Source organism: Xenopus tropicalis, chromosome 6 (assembly GCF_000004195.4).
Source record: "Xenopus tropicalis strain Nigerian chromosome 6, UCB_Xtro_10.0, whole genome shotgun sequence".
In the NCBI taxonomy this organism is placed as follows: domain Eukaryota; kingdom Metazoa; phylum Chordata; class Amphibia; order Anura; family Pipidae; genus Xenopus; species Xenopus tropicalis.
In genome coordinates this window covers 100,206,262-100,233,411 of record NC_030682.2, presented here as the reverse complement: position 1 = coordinate 100,233,411, position 27,150 = coordinate 100,206,262, and the positions used below count along the sequence as shown (strand labels likewise).

The 27,150-nt window shown below is 40.4% G+C and overlaps 1 protein-coding gene and 1 long non-coding RNA gene across 4 annotated transcripts; one reads left to right on the top strand and one right to left on the bottom strand.

The window, feature by feature from the left end:
• Positions 1-211: 211 nt before the first annotated feature.
• LOC105947636 lies at positions 212-20,080 on the top strand. 2 transcript variants are annotated; one of them, XR_004223338.1, is made up of 3 exons: positions 212-423; positions 2,296-2,349; positions 19,913-20,080. It is a non-coding gene; the product is annotated as an uncharacterized LOC105947636 (long non-coding RNA). The 2 variants fall into 2 exon arrangements; XR_001171058.3 differs by lacking the exon at positions 19,913-20,080 and adding an exon at positions 12,834-12,973.
• cndp2 (CNDP dipeptidase 2 (metallopeptidase M20 family)) lies at positions 13,072-27,150 on the bottom strand. Of its 2 annotated transcripts, NM_203958.1 has the most exon segments (11): positions 13,072-13,250; positions 13,841-13,988; positions 14,977-15,118; positions 16,601-16,765; positions 17,638-17,798; positions 19,007-19,091; positions 20,109-20,309; positions 22,201-22,289; positions 24,135-24,297; positions 25,532-25,675; positions 27,014-27,150. In NM_203958.1, coding segments are annotated over 11 exon segments (1,425 nt in total). In that variant the 5' UTR covers positions 27,074-27,150; the 3' UTR covers positions 13,072-13,183.

Genomic DNA, 27,150 nt, shown 5'->3' with positions numbered 1-27,150 from the left:
GCCTTCTTCCTGTCACCAAGATGCAGCTTTCTCTCAACAATCCCCAGGCAGCGCCTCCACCTCATTCAGTCGGCCCTACCAGTCTGCGCTCCAATCGGAGCAAGGGGCGGGGCAAGGGACGGTGCAAACTAAGGCGGCCCGGAAAGGCAGTAAGGGGGAAAACTACCTTGATTCTGATTGGCTAACTTTTAAGCGATCAAGCTTTGTGCCTGTTATAATTGGTTTAACAGGAGCGCGAATGGCGAGTTAATATACTGTACACGTGACTTTAGTAGCGTCAGCCTACGGAACCTAATGTGACGGTGTAAGGTTGGGGGTGAATGGAGCTTTGTCACGGCGCTCCTCTCCAGTAAGCGGGGGAGAGGTCATACTGACTCAGTCACACAGTCATATGAGTTCATGCGCTCGAAAGACTAAAGGCGGGTCAGTGGAGTTCACACGACATTATATTTGTTGTAGTTGCCTCACTATCGTTTGTGGGCCAACAGCTAATGCCAAGTTGTATATGAGGCTGAAAGTGTGCCTCAGTCAGTATCCACCACTTTATTGCTGAAGATTAATATTTCGCTATGGGACTTTTCTGTAACTTACAACTACCCCTGTGTTCAACAAGAAATTTGTGAAGATCTATAGTATTGCCCTCACCTGCTGGGTAGATTGTCCTGACAAATGTCCCAAGTCTGTTGAGGGAGGTGGGGAAAAAACACCTACCCTAGCTAGGGCTACCTGGTCCAAAACTAATATTATTAGGAAGTAAGGCAAATAATGAAAGGCTGGTATTTCTTTTCAGAATTGTGGCAACCCTACCCCTAGGCTGTTTGGGCCGCTGTATACCTGAAAGCCGGGGCCTAATTAGAATTCAGCCTGTGCCTGATTCCAGCAAGCAGTGTAACAACTTGGCACTGAAAGAACTCTGGATGGGCCCAGTCGTCTGCAATAGTGATGAGCAAATTTTTTTGCCAGGCATGGATTCGCAGTGAATTTCCACATTTCTGCATTGGCGAATTGTTTCAGGAAACTGCTGTGAAAATTTTTGCAGAAAAATTTGTTGCGCCTCAAAAAAATTGCAGATAGCCCATTACAGTATTCAAAGCGTGGCAAGCATTCCTGAATTTGGTGCATTTTTTGTAAGACTTCTGGTCTTAAAGTCAATATAATGTTTCATTTTGTACACTTGTTAATTAAAAGTTGTGGCCATTTTCATCCTAGTTCTGAGAAGTATTTGTATTTCTTTGGTTGGGGGGAGTAAAGGTCCCCATACACTATAAGATCGCCAAGCGAGCGGATCTTCACCCGATATCCACACCTAAGGGTGGGCGATATCGGGTAGCAAGTATCTTAAAAAAATCCTGGGGCCAAACGATTGAATTACATTTGCGGCCATGGGGCAGTCGGTTCGGGGACCGCATGAACGAGCCGATGCGGTCCCCGATCCGACTGGATTTTCTAACCTGGCCGATCGAGATCTGGCCTATTTCAGGCCAGATATCGGTCGGCCAGGCCGCTCGGTTCTGCCCATACACGGGCCGATTAGCTGCCGAATCGGTCCAAGGGACCGATATCGGCAGCTATAATCGGCCCGTGTATGGGGACCTTAACAAAGGGTGGGATGTGTAAGGGATAAGGGTTCTGGAAGACTGGACTGCATCAGTCATGGACTAAAGGGGGGGGTCTAAATAGGATACAATGATACCATTATATATAATTCTAAGTGAAAGGGGTAGGGTAATGAAGGAGGGGGCAGTGGATAGTGATGGGCATTGATCACTACAGTAGGTCACTATTGAATAATTAGGTTCAGGGTCACCATCAGCAACTTTGGGGCCCTGTATAAGTTATTTATATGGGGCCCCCCATGAACACAAGTGAACAGTACTAAAATTTTGGCCACACCCATTGTGTGTACAATATAAACAGTTGATTTTACTTTATAATAAACAGTTCATATAAATCTACGGCTGACCGTAGATTTGCTCCTTGGAGAGGACGGTACTGGAGATGTATACAAGGTACCAACCAATATGTTAGAGAGTAGGGGGAACTAAAATTTTGTGCATAGCGCTATAAATGATTCCATTCTCTGACTATGGTTCCCCAGAAACGCTCATGATCCATAAAAGTTGCCATACACACATAACATTTAAATTAACTTTTAGTATGTAGACTTTTACCATTATTTGAGACAATTTGCAGTTGGTCTTCAACTGTTTGTGTGTTTAAAAATTGTTAAAAGTTGTGTGGTTTTAAAATTAGTTCATTTTTTTGTTCAGCTAAGCCTTTCTCTCTGTATTGCAGGGTCGCCACCATCACAAAGGTGTGGTTGCGGTCAACATTGCTAACATCATTCGGGTAGGGTATCTTATAATTCCATTCTCTGTATCATTCCTTTTTGTGTGGTTGCCTATGTGAGCTAAATGGGTTTCTGCTATTCCACTCCAAGAGGAAAATATGAATCAAGATGGCATCTGCAATCTGAGAGCAAGGAGGATAATCTTGGGCTCTTAAGTATTAAAAGTAGGGAGATTTCAGGGGAAATAAGGTAGCGATTAGCAAAAGGCAGGGGTGGACTACTATTAGACAAAGTGCAGCTTTCTCTAATATATATAATATAATCTAATATGTAAAGTTTACAAATAAACATTTTAACATACAGTATATTTTAATGGTGTTCTTGCATTTTGTAGTACCATAGTATTGCCAGAGATAGAGAACTGCAGTGCAAAGAAAAAGGGTAAAATGAGAAGAGAAGGTGGAATTAAGGAGCAGGGGTGGAAGAAGTGGGTAAAAAGAGACACTTAGGGGTTTATTTATCATGCTGTGTAAAAAATGGAGTAAAACATTACGGGTGATGTTGCTCATAGCAGGCAATCAAATGCTTTGCTTTGGTTTTCTAACTGTTGAAATCTAATTGCTGGTTGGCCCTGGGCCTCCACATTTACACAGCATTATACATTTTTGAACCCATTCCTTCTGATCTTCAGTGAGGCCAGAGTTTTGGTCAGTGTCCAAGGCCTTGAATGACACTTTTTAATTTGAAACATATATCACATAAAAATGGTATATAACATGTCAATACTCTTAGTTCATTTCAGGCCTAGCAAGGACCATACTAAAGACATGCCAGTAATACCCTTTGCACCTAGAAGAGACTGTTAAATAAATGGCATAAGTGTGCTGATTGAGAGGAAGAAGCATTATGCTAAATCAGGGATGTAAAACTAACCATTGATATTGCTGTTTGGACTTTTCAAAAGGGCCATTTAATATTATTCCCATCATCCTCTGCTGAAAGATGCTTTTCCACACCTGCCATAAAAGAAAATAAATCTGGGCTGCCTATTATGCTTCAGATGAGGTTGAGCAACAAATCCTTGTAATGGGAATTAATTCACACCACCATGTTTTTAGTGCTGCCAGGTGTCCCTTGCACTCATTTAAGATGGGTGCATTTATAATGCAGTAAGCTCCCATGAATAATCTCTGGTTTCCCTAAATTTAGTGCATTGTACCAAATACAAGCCCAGTGACCAACCCAACAATCTATAGACATATGACTGTATAAAGCTTATATCTTATTGATATTGGAACAAAGAGTAAAAACTCAAGATTCTGTAAGAGTAGTGGCAAATGTTAAAGGACAATGAAAGGTTAATATAAATTAAAAGTAAATCTAAAGGCATTCTTTTTAAGTACTTACTGCATATCTAAATTCCCAGATCCCTGCTTGCTTCTCTGAGATATGGTGCTGGCAGCCTACAGCAGGGTGAAGACTACAGTGACATCACTGAAATCTCTCTGTCCTTCCTGTAGGCTGCCAGCGGCAGCCTTCCTATTCTCTGAGCATGTGTGTAACTTGATCCTGTCTCCTGTTCTGAGCTACACATGCCCACCAGCCAATCAGAAGTGGATCTGGCAGAGGGGGGAGGGAATGAAACACATGTGCAGTATGAAGCAAGGAGGGAAAGGAAGGGAGAATACCTTTTTAGAGATGGCTGCCTGTTCTAGAAAATGTGAAGTAAGTGTGACTGAGTAAATATTTGATTAGGTGAGCCAAAAGTGTGGCGTTTTTACTAAACAATAGGAGGACTATTGGGCAGTATGCTTTTTAAATTTTGACTTGCATTCTCCTTTAATTAGGCATGTGTTGATTAAGTTTTAAATCAGGCCCTGGCATTTCAAGTACACAGAGCTTGCCATTAGCCCAATATAAAGTGATGCAGCCATAGCAGCCCCTCCAGTATTGCCAGAATATACAGATTGCCAGTCCAGGCCTGTTAATAGGAGTTGAAATGAGTTCCTTAGGTTTCATGTTGGAGTGTTGCTAACCAACAATAAAGGGTCACTAGTACACTACACTTGTACATCGCTTAAAGGAACAGTAACACCAAAAAATGAAAGAGCTTTAAAGTAATAAAAATATAATGCACTGTTGCCCTGCACTGGTAAAACTGGTGTGTTTGCTACAGTAACACTACTATAATTTATATAATAAGCTGCTGTGTAGCCACGGGGGCAGCCATTCAAGCTGGAAAAAAGGAGAAAAGGCACAGGTTACATAGCAGATAACATATAAGTTCTGTAGAATACAATAGTGTTTTATATGTTATCTGCTATGTGCCTGTGGCTTTTCTCCTTTGAATGGCTGCCTCCATGGCTACACAGCAGCTTATCTATATAAATTATAGTAGGCCTTCTGAAGTAAACACACAACTTTTACCAGTGCAGGGCAGCAGCACATTATATTTTAGTTACTTTTATACACTTTCATTTTTTGGTGTTACTGTTCCTTTAAACTACATCTGTATAAATGGAACATTCTAATGTCAGAAAATGACACCTTAAATGGACAGGAACTGTTACCACCCTCCACAGCAGTTGTCAGCACCCATGTCAACAACTGCCAATGCTGGGCTGCTTCCCAGCCCCCCCCCCATCTTTACATACTGTCGGCATACACATGGCTTAAGGCACTGATGGGGCATAGAGCAAAGAGACCGTTGGTTGGCCACCACCCTGGTGAGCTTGTGGCAGTACTGCCCTAACCTAACATAAAACACAGATGTTTCTTTATTAAGTCTGTATGCTAGAAAATATAGAATCTGATTAAATGGCAACACCCAAAGACATACTTACAAAAGCAACTGCAAATTAGGCATGCTAAACTGGAAGCAAACATTTGCACCAATGAATGTCATCCATATATACCTATGCCTATATATGCTCCTTGCCCTTGCTAATACTTTCTGGAAGCGCCTGATCACCCAATGAGCCAGCATTCATGAATACAGCATAAGCCCACTCATTAATGCAAAGGAACCCTGCCATTAGTGCCAGCCTGTCCCTGGCTGTCATCAGGCCCAGACTAGCAATTTGTGGCTTCTGGGAGAGGCTGTTGTAAGATGCCATAGACAGTCATTTTTTAGTGGGCTGGTTTGGGCCTGTTTGGGCCTTTTGTGGGATAGTGCTGATGTTGGAGTGAAGTTTCATCCTCCTCTGTGTAGCCACTGTATAGTTCTGATATACAGAGGGCAATGTAAGTGGTACAGCAAATCAGCATTTTGCTTTTTATTATATTTGAAAGTAAGCATTTGATTTGTTATGGGATACTAAACTTTATGATTTTAACCTTAAAATCTGTTTTTTTTTTCACTTAAAAATATGGCTGCTGCAGATATAGCATACAAAGCACTAAAATTATACATATTTAGATTGAGGTTAAAAGACATGTTCAACCTTTTATGTCTAAAAAAAACCTGCCTAACTGCTAGTTGATCCAGAGAAAGGCAAAAAAAAATCTGAAGCCTTTCCAGCCTCAGAGGGGGGGGGAACCTTCCTGACTACAAGATGGCAATTGGACCAGCCCCTGGATCAGCTTGTACTATGAGCAGGGCAGCCATCAGAAATCACGGGGGCCCTCACAACAAAAATGTTTGGGTCCCCCTCCCCCAATTATGAGCCCTGAGGATGGCTTTCCCCCAAGCCTCCCTAACAGTGCTGGCCAGGGCCCCCCTAAGACATTGGTCCCTGCCCACATAGGATCGAAAATCTGATGGGCCCCGCTGGCCCAGGTCTGCTCCCTGCCTTGAACTTGTGCTGAAATAAAAGTACAGAGATGCAATGTGTGCTCATACACGTGTGGGCTATGTACGTGCACTCATGCATGGAGGGCTTGCTGATCGCAAGTGTAAGGAACAGGGTGTGCAACTGAGGCGGGGGCCCTTGGGGTGGCAGCCACGGTGGGCCTCAGACACCCCAGTCCAACCCTGTACCCACGCTTATTTAACCTGTGAAGCTGGCACTCCATGCCTATAACACTCAGGGCAGTTTAATGTAAGTCTGATCAGCCCATATTCATTTTGCTATGTAAGTATTCCCTATTAGCCTTTGGTTGCTGTTTGGTGCTAATCTCATCAACAGTTGAGGAGACACCAACACATGCTATTTCACACCTCCAACTGCTGCTGTCGCTCCAGGTCAGCTCCCCGATTTGCACCCCCTAAATAAAGACTCAGGGATAACAAGGGAGAGTTCATGGAAACTCATTGAGAAATGCTCTGATAGGCTGGAGATCATATTAATGTCAGCACACTTACATAGTAAGTTGGGTTGAAAAAAGACATACGTCCATCACGTTCAACCATAATGCCTATATATAACCTGCCTAACTACTAGTTGATCCAGAGGAAGGCAAAAAACCTGTAGCCTCTCTAATTTGCTGCAGAGGGGAAAAAATTCCAAGATAGCAATCGGACCAGTCCCTGGATCAACTTGTACTAAGAGCTATCTCCCATAACCCTGTATTCCCTCACTTGCTAAGAATCCATCCAGCCGCTTCTTAAAGTTATATAATGTATCAGCCAGCACGACTGATTCGTGTAGGGAATTCCACAACTTCACAGCTCTCACAGTAAAAAATCCTTTCCGAATATTTAAACGGAACCTGCCTTCTTCTAAACGGAGTGGGTGCCCTCATGTCCGTTGGAAGGATCTACTGGTAAATAAAACATTAGAAAGGTTATTATATGATCCCCTTATATATTTATACATAGTTATCATGTCACCTCTTAAGCGCCTCTTCTCCAGTGTAAACAGACCCAACTTGGCCAGTCTTTCTTCATAACTGAGACTTAGTTAGTTGCACTTCTCTGGTCACTTGCTTGTGACTATTACACCACCCCAGAGCAATGATATTCATATAGTTATAAAAAGCAATATATTATGCAGTATGTGCAACATAACCACTTTGATTGGAAGAACCAGTCACGGCTAAGCAGGGTAGCCAGTAGTAGAGCCCACACTTTTTAGCCAGTAGTACAAATGTAGAGCCCACAGTGGTTAGTCAGTAGTACAAATGTAGAGCCCACAGTTATTAGCCAGTAGTACAAATGCAGAGCCCATAATGGTTAGCCAGCTGTATAAATACAGAACCCACACTGTTTAGCCAGTAGTACAAATACACAGCCTGCACTGGTTAGCCAGCAGTACAAATGCAGAGCCCACACTGGTTAGCCAGTAGTTCAAATGCAGAACCCATACTGCTTAGCCAGCTGTATAAATAAATAAATAAATATAGAGCCTACACTGGTTAGCCAAATCAGTACAAAAGCATAGCCCATCCTGGTTAGCCAGCAGTACAAAAGCAGAGTCCATACTGGTTAGCCAGAAGTACAAAAGCAGAGCCCATACTGGTTAGCCAGCAGTACAAAAGCAGAGCCGATACTGGTTAGCTAGCAGTACAAAAGCAGAGCCCATACTTGTTAGCCAGCAGTACAAAAGCAGAGCCCATACTGGTTAGCCAGCAGTACAAAAGCAGAGCCCATACTGGTTAGCCAGCAGTACAAAAGCAGAGCCCATACTGGTTAGCCAGCAGTACAAAAGCAGAGCCCATACTGGTTAGCCAGCAGTACAAAAGCAGAGCCCATACTGGTTAGCCAGCAGTACAAAAGCAGAGCCCATACTGGTTAGCCAGCAGTACAAAAGCAGAGCCCATACTGGTTAGCCAGCAGTACAAAAGCAGAGCCCATACTGGTTAGCCAGTATTACAAAAGCAGAGCCCACACTTGGTAGTCAGAAGTGCAAATGCAGAACCCATGTTTGTGTACCAGCAATACAATTGCTAATATACTGCAATGTCTACATCATCTTGCATAGGTGTAAAAAAAAAACAAAAAAAACTTGTCCCTCCAGCTTTTGCTGAATCACATCTCTCAGGTACCCCCTACAGAAAAGCTATTGGCAATTTTAAGGGTTGCCTTTCTGGAGGGCAGCAGGTCAGATATGCTGATTGTGCCTTTAGGTCACAGCACTTGATCTATTCCACTGGAATGAGGATGGTTTGCAAGCGCTGCAGGTCTAAGTGTCCACTAGAGGGCACCCCACACTAGTGACATGTCATCATGCGTCCATTCTGTAGCTATTTTTATATAGAATTGTTATGCTTTGGAAATACTACCAGATGACTATAGATTGACCCTCAGCATGTCCTCAATCAAGCTCTGCTCAAATCAAGCAGGGCGCATCCACCCACCACGTAACTTGTGCATCATTTATATGCTCAGGTTAAAGGGATGGTTCACCTTTAAGTTAACTTTTAGTATGTTATACAATGGCCAATTCCAAATCCTTGCCTCTGGCTGAACCGAATCCTTAAAATTGCATGATTTTTTTGTCAGCCTGTATCATGGATCTGTGCTTAGATCCAACACTAGGACTAGCACTGAGTGTTTAGTGCCTATTGCAACCTTATTCTAACTAGCCTGCTGCTACCATCCACTTAAACCAGACTGAGTAGGAAGGTGCCTAACTGCAGCCTAATCTTGACTCTCATAGTAACCGTGTTACTAATTGCAGGCAGGGCTGTGTTAATTTAGGCTGATGCCACACCAGGCGTAGGGCTGATTTTTTCGGCAAGCGGAAAAACGCTTGCCGAAAATTCAGCCCTACGCCTGCTACTTGCCTGCTACTTGCGAGACTTTGCATTCTCACGCGTTTTCATGCGTATATCGGCTACATGTGCCTGCACCCGAGCGTATCCCATTCATTCGTGTACAGGCACAAGTAGCAGGCGTAGGGCTGATTTTTCGGCAAGCGTTTTTCCGCTTGCCGAAAAAATCAGCCCTACGCCTGGTGTGGCATCAGCCTAACATGTCCTTGTGAGCACTGAACCCACTGGCACTAATTTTGTAGATAGTAGTCAGCACAGCACCATAATTTGTTTTAGAACAGTGCAGGTTTTCCAGTGACCACTCCCCATCAGTATATCCAACCAAGAACAATCTGGAACAACACCACTTGTATTCTTATTTCAAATGCCTTTATTGCACACTTCTTAGGGCATTACAGCAACATTTCAGGCCATGTGTGGCCTTTTATCAAGCTTCTAGCTTAATAAGAAGACATTTTAAAAAGGAATACAATTGGTGCTGTTCCAGATTGTTCCCACTGGCACTAATGGCATGGCACAAAACACACTGCCCACCTCCGTCTCAAGCCCTGTGTATGTAGCGCTGCTCTATTTTTGGAGCACAAAGAGCTGCACAATATAAAGGGCAAGATGAAAAACAGTGAAAAAAAAAAGTGACCCATAATCTTCATTTTTGCATTCATCTCTTTCTTTCACTTCCCATGTCTTGATGTACATCTGCTGTTCAATAAGTAGATTGTGCCACAAAAAGAGCGTAAATCCCCAGGCAGAAGTACAGAGCAGATGAGTATGAACAGAAAATACTGTCAGATCCCCCAAATCAACAATTACATTGATGAATAGCATTTATACCTGTGTGGTGCATTTCTAAATAAGAATAGGCCTGTAAAACTAGGATTTAATTCACGTCTAGCTTGGATGCTCTGAAGTCAGCTTTTTTGTATAACAGCGAATCCTGAATCTTCTTAATCCACTTACAATTTTAACTAGAAAGGAAAGATTGAGAACAAACTTCATGTTAGTTTGAAAAACGTGAATGAAATCTGATCTGTTGTTGGCTCCGCCCGCTTTTCCTAAGCTTGTACCACAGTTATATAGTAAAAACCACTGTGCAAAGTTTGGGGACCCTGGTTTTAATAGTGTCTGAATGGCAGTAACTTAACTTTCCCTACTGAAAGTCAATGAGTGACATCTGATGGTTGGTGGCTCCGCCCACTTTTTCTTACCTGTAACTGCAGTTACACAGTGACTAACTCTGCAAAGTTTAGGGACCCTAGGATTAATAGTTAAAGAACAGCAGCAATTTAAATTTAAACCAATAAAAGTCAATAGGTAAATGGTGGTTGGTGGGTGTGCCCACTTTTTCTAACCTAGAGTCAAAGTCACCCAGTGACAAACAGTGGGCACCCTGGCATAAATAGTGTGAGAATGACAGCATTTAAAATTTAAACCTATAAAATTCAATGGATAAAATCGGATTGGCTGTTATTGGCCCAACCCACTTTTCCTGTTTTTAAACTGCAGTCCCCAGTGACCAACTTTGCAAAGTTTGGGGACTGACAGCATTTTACACTTCACCATTGAAAGTAAATAGGTGAAATGTAATTGGCTGTTGGTGGCTCCGCCCACTTTTTCTAACTTTGAACGGCTAGTAACCAGTGACTAACTTTGGAAAGTTTAACAACCCTGGAATACTTATATAATGGCATCAGTAAATGAATAAAAAATAAATAAAAAAAATGAAGTCTGATTGGCTGTTGGTGGCTCTACCTACACTGGTGTTAATACTGAGAATGGCAGCAGGTTTAATTTCCCCATTAAGAATCAATTGTTAAAATCTGATTGGCTGTTGGTAGCTCCACCTACTTTTTCTAAATCTGAACAGCAGTTACCTGGTGACCTTAGTATTAATATTTAATAAATGGCAGCAGTTTAAATTAAAAGTATAAAGTCTATAGGTGAAATCTGATTGGCTGTTGTTGGCCCGCCCACTTTTCTAAACTTGGAATGTAGTCACAAGTTTGGGGACCCTGATATTAAACATGTGAGACTGGCAGCAGTTAAAATTTCCCCATTGAAAACAATAAAAATAAATGTGATTGGCTTTTGGCAGCCCCGCCCACTTTTTCTAACCTTGAGTATGTCATCCAGTGACTGACTGTGCAAAGTTTGGGGACCCTAGCATCAAACCAATAAAACTCAATAGGTGAAATCTAATTGGCTGTTGGTGGCTCTGCCCATTTAAAACAAACAAAAAAAAAAAAGACTTGAATACGTAGTCATCCAGTGACCAACTGTGAAAAGTTTGGGGACCCTGGTGTTAATACTGTGAGAATGGCAGCAGGTTGAATTTCCCCATTGAAAGTCAATAGGTAAAATCTGATTGGCTGTTGGTGGTTCTGCCCACTTTTTCTAACCTTGAATCGCAGTTACCTGGTGCCTAACTCTGCAAAGTTTGGTGGGAGGGCCCTGGTGTTATTACTGTGAGAATGGCAGCAAGTTGAAATAGGTCTCATTGGATGTTCACAGCTCCACCCACTTTTGGCCATCCAACAGTCATCATATATTCATTCAGGCAGACCCCATGATGATTCAAGTTTGGGGAGTGTAGCCTCAAAGCTGTAAGTTTCAATTTCCCCATTAAAGTCAATGGGTGAAATTTGTGGAGAGTTTGGGTGTTGTACCCCTAAAACTGTAGGAGGAGTAGTGTATAGAAAATGTAGGGCGCCAAGAAGAAGAAAAAAAAAACCGAAGAATAAGCTGAAGTCGAAGAACAGTAGGTTGGGTTTTTCAACCCAACATAATAAATAGTGAACCAAATCTGAAACCAAAATTTTCATTTTCAAAATTTGATCAAAATCCCAAAAAACTTACATCTGAAAAAAGCTGTCACCTCAGGCATCAATATATTGATATATGATATATTTTCACATAAATTTAAAGGAGAAGGAAAGGTAAAAACTAAGTAATCTTTATCAGAAAGGTCTATGTAAATACAGCCATAAGCACTCACAGAAATGCTGCACTGAGTTATCTGTCAAAAGAAACACGGCATTTCTTGTCTTTTTTTGTAAACATGATGTTCCAGTGTTTCTCAGAAACATCTTTAATTCCCTTGGCTAGAGTCTGCGCAGTCTCTTCTCTCTCCCCTCTCCTTCCCCTCCCCTTCCCTCTCCTGCTCCCACCTCCCAACAGAATGCTAAGAACTCCCTCCCCCCTACCTTAGCAATGTGTGATCTCAGCTATAAGGGCTAGAGACTTCAGGAAGGAAGCTACCTAAAATGGCAGCTGCTATCTTAAAGGAACAGTAACACATAGATATTTAAATACCTTATAAGCCACAAAACATCTCTAATAATAGGCCCAGCCTTTCCCCCCTTGCCTTTTTTAAATGCTTCATGTAGAATTTTAGTGAGGAACTGCTCCATAGCAGCACAGCGAAAAGGCGACAGGTACTTGAATTCTTGTGTGCACTGACCCAGAAGTTGTCTTCACATGGGAGGATCGGAGGACCTTCGGCACTTAAGCCTTTTATCAGCATATGTTGTTTAAATTTATGATCGCAACATTACCCCCCAAACTGTCTGAAGGAATAGAAACATAAATTTTAACTACAGGCACTGATAAAAAGCTGAAGTGCTAAAGGTCGTCCCTCCAAAGCAAAGACAACTTCCGGGTCAGTGCACACAGGAATTCAAGCAACCGTCGCCTTTTCAGCGTACTGCTATGGAGCAGTTCATCACTAAAATTCTACATGATTCATTTAAAAAGGCAAAGGGAGAAAGCTTCTAAAGCGGTTTACTCAGGTATGTTAATGGTTTCTGCAGAATAAATATATTGTTCTAGGTAGCACTAATGTGGTAAATCTATTGGCAGTAAAATGCCAAAATGACTTTCCTTCTCCTTTAAGGGTCTGGAAGATACAGCTGACTAAAATTCCTGTGCCGAGTCCTCAGTGCTCTGAAGGTACAAACAAGCGAGTAGGGAATGAAGATGACATGGAGGTGGCCAGCGTAGGAGAGCTCACATTAGAAACTGAACCCTACTAGCAAGATTATAATGTGCAGATCTGAAGGGCTATTTTTTTTTTTTACACTTTACAGAAGTTATCGATTGTAATTAAAAAACAAAGAATGAACACCATAACATTGTCATTCAGGTCTGTTTAATTGCATTTCCCAGTATACAGTATATAAAAATGGTCTTCTGTTGACTTGTATTGGAATTGGATGGTATGTCTATTGGATGCAGTTAGCAGAATTATTCCAGGTTGGAGACTTCATACAGGTAAGCACCCAGAAGCTTAACTCCCTGAATGTAATTGGACCTGAAAAGCAACAAAAATATATAAAGACAACACATATTTTGATACACCTTTAGCAAGGACTGCAAGAAAACCAGCTTTCTACCACTGACAGATCAGATCTAAATGCTTGTAGCAATGATAGAACTCTCCACTAAGGGATAATCCCTGAGTGAGTAATAATCGTAATTCCTTAGCTCACTTGTACCTCACAGTCCAAGCATATTTCATTTGTGCCAGTGATAGCTTTGGTGTAACAATACAAAAAAACTAAGTGCCCTAGTAGATCAGGCATCATATTTGCCTTCAATTACAGAAAGGGATTTAGGCAAAATAATTTAATTGCAATTAAACTTTGCTTTTGATTTAAATGGCAACTACATATAAAAGATGCAGGAATATTAGATTTAAAATACCTCACACATCACAGGAGTTTTCATTTACAGAAACAGAGATGGATGTTGAAGCAGCAGATCAAAAAATATTAAAGCCAATCTATCTAAAACTAGAATCTTTTGTCTTTTGTGGAAGGTTTAGCCACTAAATCATGTAATTAAAATCAGAAGTTTTCTATGTGCCATTTGAGGAAAGTGCAAAGAGGCAGGTTCTCTTACCTGTTCAGCTTTTCATTCTGAGAGTGGGCACCATCATCTGCAGAGCCTACAGGTAGCAGCATAACATTCTTGCCAGTGGCCTCCTGAAAGGTGAGAGTTACAGGAATGCTCCCACCTTCTCTTGTTAGATCGGGTTCAACGTTGAAAACTGAAATATAAATGTTTATACATCAGATAGCTGATCATAAAAAACAATTTTCATTGGGCAGCCTTAAGTAAACTCTAGTACATAATGAAAGCTGGTTCTATACATTAATACTCAGCTTAAAAGAGTTTTTATAAATTTTATCTAAAATGTGCATACTTGGCATAAAACAGCCACAGTTTCTTCTGGACATACCATGTTTTTTTAGTTTATTGTGCAATGTTATATTAAATGAACTGATGCAAAACAGTCACAGTTGCTTGACCCCAAGGTCCCCATACACGCTGAGATCCGCTCGCTTGGCGAGATCGCCAAGCGAGTAGATCTACACCCGATATCCCCACCTACGGGTGGGCGATATCGGGGAGCGTGTAGTTAAAAAAAAAATAATTTGATTGAATTATACTGGCGGCAAGGGGCAGGCGGTTTGGGGACCGCATCAACGAGCCGATGCGGTCCTCGATCTGACCGAATTTTATAACCTGGCCGATCGAGATTTGGCCAATTTCAGGCCAGATATCAGTCGGCCAGGCCCCTCGTTTCTGCCCCTACACGGGCCGATTAGCTGCCGAATTGGTCCAAGGGACCGATATCGGCAGCTACAATCTGCCCGTGTATGGGGACCTTGACACTACCATTTGCTGTAGTTTCAACGACAGACAGTGTTTCAAGACCTATTGTCCCCATGGAAGGCAGACAGGGGTTTCAGTGGATTGAGATAAAGAAAAAAAAAAGAGATTGTGGGGGAGAACACCTTTCCCCCCCATTTCCTTGTCACATGCCACTACATGCTTCAGTTTCTGCAAGAGGGAGGCAATTTATCATTGGATGTTTTCACCAGTTTCATAGCAATACTGGTGTACACAACACTGTATGAGACGCAAAGCAGAGAAGGGATTTGCTGTGCGTGACCAACCTTAGTGTCTTTGGCCAGCTTAATTTAATAGTATAGTTTCATAAAAGTATTTTTATTCAGGACAAAGAGTCATACCTGTTTTCATTGCTTTTCTGCCAGCAACATAATGAGGGTGATTAAAGTCAGATACCCAGGGCTTTCCTCCATGGCCCATTGTTACTTGGAACTTGTTTGGACTTCCCAGCTCTTTAAACTTCTTGGTCAAATAGTCTTCCACCTACATAGCAAAATATTTTAAGTTACAGTAAAAAAAGATGGAGACAAGGAAGCAACTCTTTTAGCCCAATGGAATAATTTAAGCAAAACATAAAATGCACAATTGTGTTTTGCCACTTTAGCCAGCCAAATATTATTTTAAAAACACAGACATGAAAATTAATTAAGTAAAATAACCAGTGATTTAGTGAAATTAAAGGAAACATATAGCATAACTGAAAATCCCCCCAATCTTGTTAGCAAAAATGAATAATATATGGTGCCAGTTTCACTCTGGGCTAAAAATAATCATCATCATTAAAATGGCCCCTTTATTGGAGCTCTCTATAGATCTACATTCACTTTCCCTGTTTCAAATGAGGGGTGGGCATGTTGTAACGGTCCTTGCCAGAAGTAGCAGGGGGATATGCAATCAAGTCAGCCTAGCTGTTGATTGGATATATGAATGTCACTTTTGCTTGTATAGGGAAGAATATGCAGGTGTCCCTGACCCACCATTCCCATTTAGATGAATGTGAAATGCGTTGTGTATACCAGACTCTAGTGCTGTTGGTTGGGAACACCAAAAGTAAGCATTCCTAAGCAATCCGTACTTGACAGTACCTGCCACAGACAGCACATTGCGCCACAATGTCAAAATGTGCTATGCATTGTGCCATATGCCTTAAAGGAGAAGGAAAGGCAAAGTCACTTGGGGGTGCCAAAATGTTAGGCACCCCCAAGTGACTTTAATCGCCTACCTTTTACCCCAGGCTGGTGCTCCTGCTCGGAGAGAACAGAAGTTGGCTTTTCACTCTACTGCACATGCACCTGTCTTTAGTCGTTCCAAAACGAAGCCGGAAGGAGGAAGCGCTCTGCTACAGGTACCCCGGGCTGGTGCTGTTTTCTCCTAACAGGGGCACCAGCCCAGGGTACAAGGTAAGCGATTAAAGTCACTAGGGGGTGCCTAACATTTTGGCACCCCCAAGTGACTTTGCCTTTCCTTGCCCTTTAATTTTTAGGAGACCTAATCCGCCCCCATCAATCTTGTTTTTTTAAATATATAGCCTCACACAGGGCTCCCTCACCATTTGCATCCCTGTCAGTGTGTAAAAGGCCCCCCACAGCACCACCTGTGCTCTAAATACAGAACTGCATAGCGGAGTTGGTAGCAGTCATCTTTGGTCATGTCACATCCATTGTCTGGCTCCCTTGTGCCATTAACACTTATAAATAAATCTCAGAGATGCATACTAATAAACTTAGTTATATAGTTTATATAAATATGCTGCTGTGTAGCCATGGGAGCAATAATTCAGGCTGGAAACGGTACATGTTTACATAGCAAACAGATAAAGTGTGCAGAAAATAACCAGAGGGTGTCAAAGCCATTCATGTATTTCTGAAGAAATATGGAATGAAAACATATTTGTTTTCTTTAATGACAGTAAAGGTATTGCAATGGGGACCAGAACATACAAATACAAGAAGAAACTCTTCCTACCTGTTTTTGCACATCGTCTGGGTTCATATCGGGCACCAGCCTTATGGAAAATTTTCCGATCACTTTTCTTGGGATTACTGTTTTTGCACCGGTTGCAGAGAAGGCTCCCTCAATGCCATGGAGAGAGAGGGATGGAAATCTCCACCTGTGCATCAGAATCTTTTCCTACAGCAACACAGAAATGTTGAACAAAATGCAGACAAACTGTGACCCCACTAATGAAAACGAGGTTTCATACGATATTATCGGTGCGTGTATGGCCAGCTTTAGTCATTAGCACTCATCAGGCAATGTCTATGGGCAACTGACTACACTCAGACCAAAGGGGGCTGAATAATTACGCACACCCCACTTTGCAGTTATTTATTTGTAAAAAATGTTTGGAATCATGTATGATTTTCGTTCCACTTCTCACATGTACACCACTTTGTATTGGTCTTTCACATGGAATTCCAATAAAATTGATTCATGTTTGTGGCTGTAATGTGACAAAATGTGGAAAAGTTCAAGGGGGCCGAATACTTTTGCAAGCCACTGTATGAGTTTTTACCTCTTAATTTAATACTAATTTAGAACTTAGAACTCCTCACACCAGTAAACCCCATAATTATTAATCCACACATTTGCCAGACATTTTTTATTGGCCATTCATTACTCATGTGCAAGATCATCACTGTAAAAAAAATAAGCACACAAAGTTGTGCTCACATGGCCATAAAGCCAATAACAGTTATTATATCAGTGGTTTTCCTCTATATGCTCCAGAACATACTGCTTCTGCTCCAACCACCCCTCAAGAAAACCCGAGGGGGGGTGGTGAATGGTAAAATCTCACAGGCTAAAGCTACTACAGGTATAGGACCCATTATCCAGAATGCCTGTACTAAGTAGGTATTTCTGCCTATGCTTACGGAATCCAAGCATTTAAGATAGGATACATGCACCTCAGTATCTGAAAAGGAAATATCTGGCTCTTTCGTTGATTTAAAAATTTTTATTTATGCATACTTGTTTCATTTTGTGTGTTTTTTTAATACCTTTGATTCATGAAGAAGTCTCCCAGCTCCAATATCATTTGCAAAGTCTTCTAGATCAAACTCTATTGCTTCATAAATATCTTTCTCTTCCTTCAGAACAGGTGCCACTGCCTCATTAATACCAGGGATTAGGATCTTTCCCTTTTTGTCTACTAAGCTCCCTAAATACAGGAGAAAGAAAAAAAAACAAAACCTTCAAAACAGAGTTCTTCATTATAGACGTTTCTTTATAGAAGTTGGTGATTACAAAAAACTTCTGTTTACTACTATAGTTTAAGTTCTAATGGTCAGTATTGTGCATAGCCAACATCTGAGGCCTTTTAAGTACCTAATATACCAACATGGCAACCAGAGTCTTAAAAAAGGTGCATTAGCCACAGGGTCCATGAAGAGTGCTTTTCCAAAAAACAGCATCATATGGAGGTGCCTTTTCCTTTAATAAGGTTGTGCAATATACAAGTTTTTATGCTGGGGCAATGCAATATCAATCACTGAACTGTTGAAAGTGTATGTGGCAATTATAATTATATAACATAAAGTGTATACATACAGACATTTTTGAGTTAGCAACAATTGTGTGTAGAAAGCTCAGCTCAGCATGAAGGCCAGAGCTGAACACTACATTGCTTGTTGGGTACCACTGCATTTCTATGCACCTATATTTTTTACATGTGCTCCTTCTAATATTATTGTCCATCCTATCTGAAACCAATTTTACAAGTCATTAATACTCCTTTCTTAGAGATTTGTCCTTATTTTTACACTACTTTCACAGCTTGAGGGCATCACATTTAAAGTGACAGTTCACCTTTAGAAAAAAAAGAAAAAAGATAAAAAATGTAAAAGATACAAAATAGATAAAAATTGTAAACCAACTGCAAATTGGCTCAGAATAACAGTCTGCAGCATACTAAAAATGAATTTAAAGGTGAACTACCCTTTAATCTGTAACAGATGTATCTGCCTGCTGGACTTTGCACAGTACTTCATGCAAATAATTAAATGAATTACTTACTTTTATATGGCACAACAGCTAAGGCATGCATTTTATTGCTTGTTTAGAAGGAATAGATTTTCAAGTTTGAGATTAGTGAAGAAATTGCCCTTTGTATATAACCTCTATAAGATTCTGATAGAAAGTTGCAAAAGCATAAGAATTAATATGTTATATTTAAACTTTTCCCACATTATGTAAGAGGCAGAGATGGCAGGATACTTCACTATTGCCCATTTATATTTATGAGTTTGATGCAATTCTAGTGAGACATAGCAACCTACCATACATTTGCTTTCAAACAGCCTAAATAAAGTAATGATATAGCCTACTTATAAAAGTGGTTTGTTTTAAACGTGCACTTTAGTGTCTTACCCATAAGTGCAATGAGATCGGTCATTGCCTCATGCACAGAGCCTCCATATACCCCAGAGTGAAGATCTTTGCAGCTGCATTCCACCTAAGAAAAAAAACAGTTTTCATAAAAGGGATAAGTGTATATACAAACCTTATTTTGACATGAGCAAAATAGATACAGATAAGCAGAGTCAAATACAAAGGAATTATCTGTGCACTGGTAATCTAGTTATCTTCCTTGCAAGAACCAAACATGGAGTAGCTCTAGTTTCCCTATTTGCCCTTTTCAGCTCAAGCATACCTAGAGTAGGAGCTGGGAGCACAAAGCCATATATATAGGATGAGATTTAGGTAGAATACCTATTTCTACTTCTAAAAACTCCAGGCCGAATGTCAGTTTTGGCCGAGTGTTCAGGTGAAATTATTTAATGCCCTAAACACTGGGTGGGGGGACTGAAATTAATAATGTACAATCTCATTTTAAAGCTCTGTGAAATATTTTGCTGCAATAAAAAAAGAATAATATTAAATGCATGGGGGTTGGGCAGACCAAATGTTGTAATTTAAAAGGAATGGTGTGACTAATTAAAAAAAAAAATACTGGTATGGCTGCACATTCTGTCATTTTAAGTTACTATTATCAGCCATGGGAGACGTGTCAAATCAACATCTGATGCTGCAAAAAGCATTTACCAGACTTTTTTGTAGAAGTGATTTTCCCACTGAAGGACATATTGCGCAATTATGTTCCCTGCATTCTGTAATGGCGCTGTGAAGTTGTATTTTTGCTTCCTGATATGTAAATATTGGCAAGACATTGCTGCAGTGCTTTAAAGAGATTATACATCATTCACATCAGTCCTTGCCCCAGACAAAGGCACACACTAGGCCCAGGAGCCAATTAACCTGTCTTTATGTTTTTAGGAGATGGTAGGAACCAAAGTACCTGGAGGAAACCAACACGGTGAGAACATACAAACTCCTTGCCTGGAATAAAACTCCCCAGCACTGCAAGGCAGCCGTGCAACCCACTGAGCCACCATGCTGCCCAAGTTGTATGGTGACTGTTATTAATAAAATGTGTATACCTTATATATGTATAACTTCTTTCAAGAGTTACCTCGATAAAAAAGTAGCAGATGCCACGGAGACCATAAGTGATACAGGGCTTAGTTTTTCCTAGCCAGTAGTTGTCTGAAATGCAAACATAGTCCACACCCTTGAAAAAAGTATCCTTCCGTGCAAATATAAGGTCATCTAAGCCTTCTGATCCAGACTCTTCCATTCCTTCAAAGCAGAACTTGAGATTGACAGGGAGATCCTAGGGAGGGTACACAGAAAGCAAGCAGTAAGTTGAACTGATCAGGTATAGATTTATATAACAATATATATGTTGTGCAGAACAACTTGACAGAGCATGCATACTACCACTCGGTTTTTCTTGAAAATTTGTGTGCTGTTCCATTTTTGGATGAAGCTACCTCAGTGCAATTATGAAACAAAACAACCATAACTATAGATATGCTGATAGATATGGCTAAATGTGCAGAATAATCTGTATATATGTTTAATTAATGTTTATGTAAAAATAACGATATAGCCTACTTATTAAAGTGATTTATATTCAACACTATTGCAATATTATAACCAATTAATTTCTATATTATAGACATGGGATTGGATTCATTGTACCATTTGGTCAATACTATTTCAATTACAGAAATCTTGTAATTGTATTTCTATATTAATTTATAGTAAATTTGTACAAGAGGGAAAGAGAACTAGGCTAACTAGGCTGCATGAATCCATACTGGTAGCAAAACAATCCTTTTTAAAATTACAGATATACATGCTCTTACAATGTTTCTTATTGAATAATTCAGTGATATATAACTTAGATCAGTATAGGAAGTCAATAAAAAGAGATTAGAAGCTTGGCCTTATCTTATACAGAGACCATATCTCCTCTCTGAAAGCAACTGTGATTTGTTTTTCACAACTGATTTTAGCCATTGTGAATTATTTATTCTAAAGTTCTAAAGCTGGCCATACACGCACCGATACTATCGTACGAAACCTCGTTTTGTACTATATTAGGTGCGTGTATGGCATGTCGGCGAGTCGACCGATATCGCAGGAAGCTGCTGATATCGGACGACTCGCCGATCGGCCAGGTTACAAAATTTTGATCGGGCGCCATAGAAGGCGCCTGACCAAAATCTGCCTCCTGGTTTGTTTTCTGATAAGCTTCTATGCTGTTTAACCATGCAAGCACAGGGCTGAATCGGCAGAAGGAGGTAGAAATCCTATTGTTTCTACCTCCTTATCTGCTGTTTCAGCCCTGACTGTGTGTGGCGGATCTGACGATGTTTCATGCGACCAGAAACATCGTTAGATCGCCACGTGTATGGCCAGCTTTAGTCTAAATCAGTGATCCCCAACCAGTGGTTCGTGAGCAACATGTTGCTCCCCAACCCTTTGCATGTTGCTCCCAGTGGCCTAAAAGCAGGTGCTTATTTTTAAATTTCTGGCTTGGAGGCAAGTGTTGATGGCATAAAACCAATTGTAAAGCCAAACAAAGCCTTCTATAAGCTGTCAGTCCACACAGAGGCTACCAAATAGCCAATTATAGCTCTTATTTGCTGCCCCAGGAACTGTTTTCATGCTTGTGTTGCTCCCCAACACTTTTTCCGTTTGACTGTGGCTCATGGGTATAAAAGGTTGGGGATCCCTGGTCTAAATAAAGGAAAACAAGAAAGCAAACTATGTGTCAATGAAAAGTTTATAGTATACTATATTATACATAGAGTATCAGTCAGGCAGTTTAGATGGTTTCAGGATTATAGCCCAGGAATCAATATGTCAATGTGCCCCAGGGAAGGTAGTTTCAGTTTGGGGTCTGTCTAGAAAGAATAGAATCTAATAGCAACAGGTTGGGTAACTTTCTATCTGCAATTAGAGGCCAGAGGAATGTTACTATCTGAGACAAAATAATTAGATCTTCTCAGTTTGGCCTAACACCTGGGTGGTTAAATCAGGCAAAGATCTGCATGATTGCTGACTTTTAGTATTTGGCAGGATGTAGCATGTATGGCCTCTTTAACAATAGCATTTTTTGCACTGTGAATGACTTTTACACAACAGAATTTCAAGCAGCATAATGTAAACTTTGTTCAGTTTAATCAATAATCATATACTACATGAGTTATTACCTGGTTTGTTTTCTGATAAGCTTCTATGCTGTTTAACCATGCAAGCACAGGGCCTTTATCATCTGTAGAGCCTCTTCCATACAGCTTGCCTAGGCAAAAATCAGACCCAATATTATTAGAAACATGATAATAGCAGCTATCTTATAAATGCTATAACTGTCTGTAATCAGTGATCATGCTAGTATGTATGTATGCATGCTATATGTAACACAATGTTATCATAGCACAGTTTTCTTATGTACAAAGGCAACATATTTATTTGCTTAATACTTCAATTACACGCATATTTTATTTTAACGCACATGATTTGTTCTTGTAAGAAAAGCTATTTATTACAGTACGTGCAGAAAACATGTATTGCTAAGTGAAAGACAGCTGGTACCACACTATGTGGAAGTGGCACAAGTTACAGTATGTCCACCATTTAAGAAAATTATTCAAGCATCTTTCGAAAAGTTCTGTTATCTATTATGGTTTTTTGCGATACACCAAATCCAATGGGATCTTTGGTTCCCAGGGATCCCAGGGGTGTCAAACTCAATCAAATAAGTGGGCTGAAATCTAAGTCGTTGGCCAAATTTTTTATTAAGATACTGTACGGTCAGGCACAGTCACAGTGCAGTCAGGCAATTGGTGCTGCACAGTCAGGCACAGTCACCAGGGGCCACATAAAACAGCCAGAAGGGCCGTATTTGGCCCACAGCCTTGTGTTTGACACATGCTTTAGACTGTCCTGGACCAGTGCATTATAGTAAAGAAGCAAACTGTACTATAATGCTCATGTGCCAGTCCAACACTATCAAAAAGTATTCCAGGGAAAATTAGTCAAGATTGAGTCATGGACTTAGAGGAAAGGTGAGGCAGTAAAGCTTACGATCTAAAGGCTTCTACTACATTCTCACACAATATGCTCAGTTGTATCAGAAACCAAATAACCTGCCTTTATATTTTTAGAGCTTAGCAGAAAATCCACACAAGAATGAGGATAACATACGGAGCAAGAATCTGCCCCATGTGCACTAGCACAGAGCCAAGTTATTGTGCATACAAAAGTAATAAGAATTTAAAAAGATAGTATGGAATGAATATCACTTCTAATGAAAATTTACAAGGTCTGCATTTCTGTTTGGTCTTTGATTATTCAGGCTAATCAGTGCTTATATTGTTGGTCTGAATTGCTCCAATAGTCCACTTGCTGCAGGCTCTTATCAGACAAGATTAGATTGTTTACAAAAGTGCTGAAGAGTAATGACCATTTTTAAAATAGTCAGCAAATATAATTGATGGGGGAGGGGATCAGAGCCTTCTCACTCTCTTTGTACCTAGATTGGATGAAAGGGACAGTAACAAACCAAGCAAAAAATTCTGCATATTTTTGGGAACAGTTTGCTGTCTGACACATACGTTTTTACCAATATCCACCCTAAGGGCTCTGGCACACGGGGAGATTAGTCGCCCGCGGCAAAACTCCCTGTTCGCGGGTGACTAATCTCCCTTAGTCGCCCGCGAACAGGGAGTTTTGCCGAGGGCGACTGATCTCCCCGTGTGCCAGAGCCCTAAAAGGCGAAGGAGGGGGGTGTGCGGTGGATAAACTTTTCTATGGAGGTGAAAAAAAATGCACCATGTAAATGGCCTAAATGCTGTTTTTAAAATCTGCCAAAAGAAAAACTGAAAGAAAAAAAAAACTAGTGTGTCAGCATTTTCGCATAAAACATGTAATGTTTCAAAAAGTGGGTATGCCTATGTTTGGTGCAAAGTCCTGGTTGTTTTTTATATTTTTTTTTAACTACCAGTAACGTGGTTCTTCCCACAGATTGCAGCTGTTTAAAAATCTGTAAGGTTATAATAAGATAATTATTCTAATAATAATAAGAACAGATTTTTTTTAAACAAGCTTTAGTACAGATTTATTAATATAAATTGTATAGGGTTACCATCTCTTTCCTCCAAAACAAAGGGTTCGCTGTCCCACCCGTCTTCCAGAGCGGCTGGCTGGACATCCAGGTGGCCATATACACAAACTGTCTTCTTTCCAGGATCTGAACCTAGTTTGCCAAGGAGAATGGGAGGCAGCGGGATCTCTGTGCCATCAGGTAGCTGCAAGCACAGCCATTTATCAACGTTATGCATTTGCACTCATTATTATTAACTCAAATTGTAAATTCATAAAGATATTTTTTGTGAAGGGTTTTTAATGCTTTTGCCATGCAGCACAACAGCTCCTGGTATAACTGGAGCACTATGGAGGGCATGTACAATACATGCATAAACACAGAAAGGTTTAAAAATGCACCTTGCAAAGACACATATGAACAACAGACATGAAAGAAACATAAAATGTATACAGAACCATTTGAATACAATTACTGTTACTCTACACAGGTATCAATAAGGTGCATTTTTTTCAGTTCCTTTAATATATATATAATAAATTAACTACTGTGCAGCCATTGGGCTGCCATTCAAGCTCTAGTAGGGCTGCAGGGCCTTCAATTACACTGTAGAAAAAAAATCCAGTAGCACACTGAAGTTGCAAGCCGTGTAAAAAAAGTGTTTTATTTGCCCAAGTACATACAAAAAACAAGAGCTCTTGTTTTTTGTATGTACTTGGGCAAATAAAACACTTTTTTGCACGGCTTGCAACTTTAGTGTGATACTGGATTTTTTTGCTGTTGGATATTGACCCCCATGCAAAGTGAGGTTCTTCCAGTATTTGCACCTGATACCCGTTTGGTTATGTTAACAGAGAGTTGAGCTCCCCAATACTGCTATTTCAATTACACTGAATACATATAAGGAATATAGAATACAAGGTACTTAATGAATTCTAACTATGGTCAGTGTTTGCATGCACCACAGTGAGTATTAACTAAAATACAGGGCTGCATTAACACCTGTGTTCCCCTGTACTGGAATACATTAAAGTGCACAGGAATGCTCATGTAAGAGCCCAAAGGCTGTATCTGTGGCCTTTGCACTGGTCTCATATCATCACTTGACACTTATGCTGATCTAAGCACTGTGAACATGAGCAAATAGAACAAGCCTGCCAGAGATTGGGGAGCACAGATGGAACTGGAACTGATGCTATTAAAATATATTATAAGAGTTTTAACGTTGCCGTCATACCAGTACATCTTACAATGTCAGCTGCCCTATAGGATAAAGCTACTGGCAAATTTAAGTAAATGCATTTAAAAGTAGACAGAAAATGTTGAAGAGCATTAGATCCCAAACTAAATGTGTTTTATTTTTCAGGAGACTTGCTCATATAAATATAGGTGTGTGTGATATTTTGTAAACTTGCTATATAACCTGTACCCAGCCATACCTTTTGTTTTCCAATGTCTGCCAGTTCAGTTGTACCACCAAGACGCTCAATCTCCTTTGCAGCTACCTCCATCATCCTTTTGATTTCACCTCTTTTCTCTGGCCAGGCTGAAACACTCTGGATTGCTACCCATTCTGCCAGTCTCTAAAATTAGGAGAAGCAGAAAAACCCAGTTAGCATCTGTAAGTAAATGCATGAACATTTATTTGTTTTTATGCCCCCTTATGCTGGGGGCTGATGGCAAATCCTCTTTATGCCCTAATCCCTGATGGGGGTTCATGGAGAGGCAGTTCTAATTAAGAATAATGACTTATTCAGAACATGATAAGTTGCCCTAATTGCCTTAAGTTGCCTTAGGGCTACTCTCTGTTGTCAAAAGATAAGTAACATATGACAAACAATAGGGAATTACAAAACAATGTGGTTGTGCAGGTATAGGGACTAGGTTACACAACCAATTTATTATCTGAAAAAGAATTTGGTATTTTGCATTGCTGACTGATCAGACAGACTTGGACTGCCAAAGCCCTTCCAATGGAAGGCACCCAAATTACAAATTTGCATCTTGCCACATGGCACACAATATGGTCACAGTTTTGGCCTTACTGGCCTTCTGCAGTTTTAGACCAACCTCCACTTTCTACAGCACTTCCTGTATAGTATATATTGTATTATTTTAAAATCAAAACAAAAATCTAAGGCAAACTGTGTCAGCATCCTGTGGTTTATATTCTGCTGCACACAACAATCTGCATGTCCCGTGATCTAACTTTCACAATGATAGCCCAGTCATCACACTGCAAATAGCAACGAAGAGTAACTGGCACACCCCCAATGTATACATATGTATATCTTTATTTATAAAGCACTACTTATGTACGCAGTGCTGAACAGTAGAATGGATTAATACAAACGGGGTTATTAAAATAGATAAATACAAAGTATGCAACAGTGTGATGCCATCTATAAAGCAACATGATCAGTATTCACACACTATCACACAGGTAGAAACTAACAAGTTGACTTAATAGAATAGGTATAAATTATCTCCTAATTAAATACGTTTCTTGTGTTCTGCACAGATCACTATATACTAGACATATCCTGTGCCAATATAAAATGCATGATGATAATATACCTATAAACATTGAGTCTAGACAACAATATACCCTTCCCATCAGGAGCCCAAATAAAAGCTGATGCTTGGTTGCTAGGGGTAACTAGACCTAGACCATGCTTTTATTTTATTACCCAATATTGTAGCTCAGACACCTATAAACTAGAATCCTAACAGGGGCTCACACTTAAAAATGTTACCAATGGTCCCAGCAGCTACTGAACTAAAAGTCCCAGGTAAACCCCTAACCCAAACAACAATTGCCCCAATGCAGTTCTGCAGCTGTTCCTGTGTTGTTTGTCCCTTTTTCATTCCCCCACATTATACTGAATGCACCACAACATGGTGGTTCCCCACCTACCTACCTTAACATAGAGATCCTGGTTCTTATCGATGTACTCAAACAGGGTTTGCAGAACAGACATATTGAGGGGCACGAAAAGGCTTCACTCTGTTGAAAAAGTCAGGCTGGAAATGCGCTTTCTCTGACACATCGGCTTGC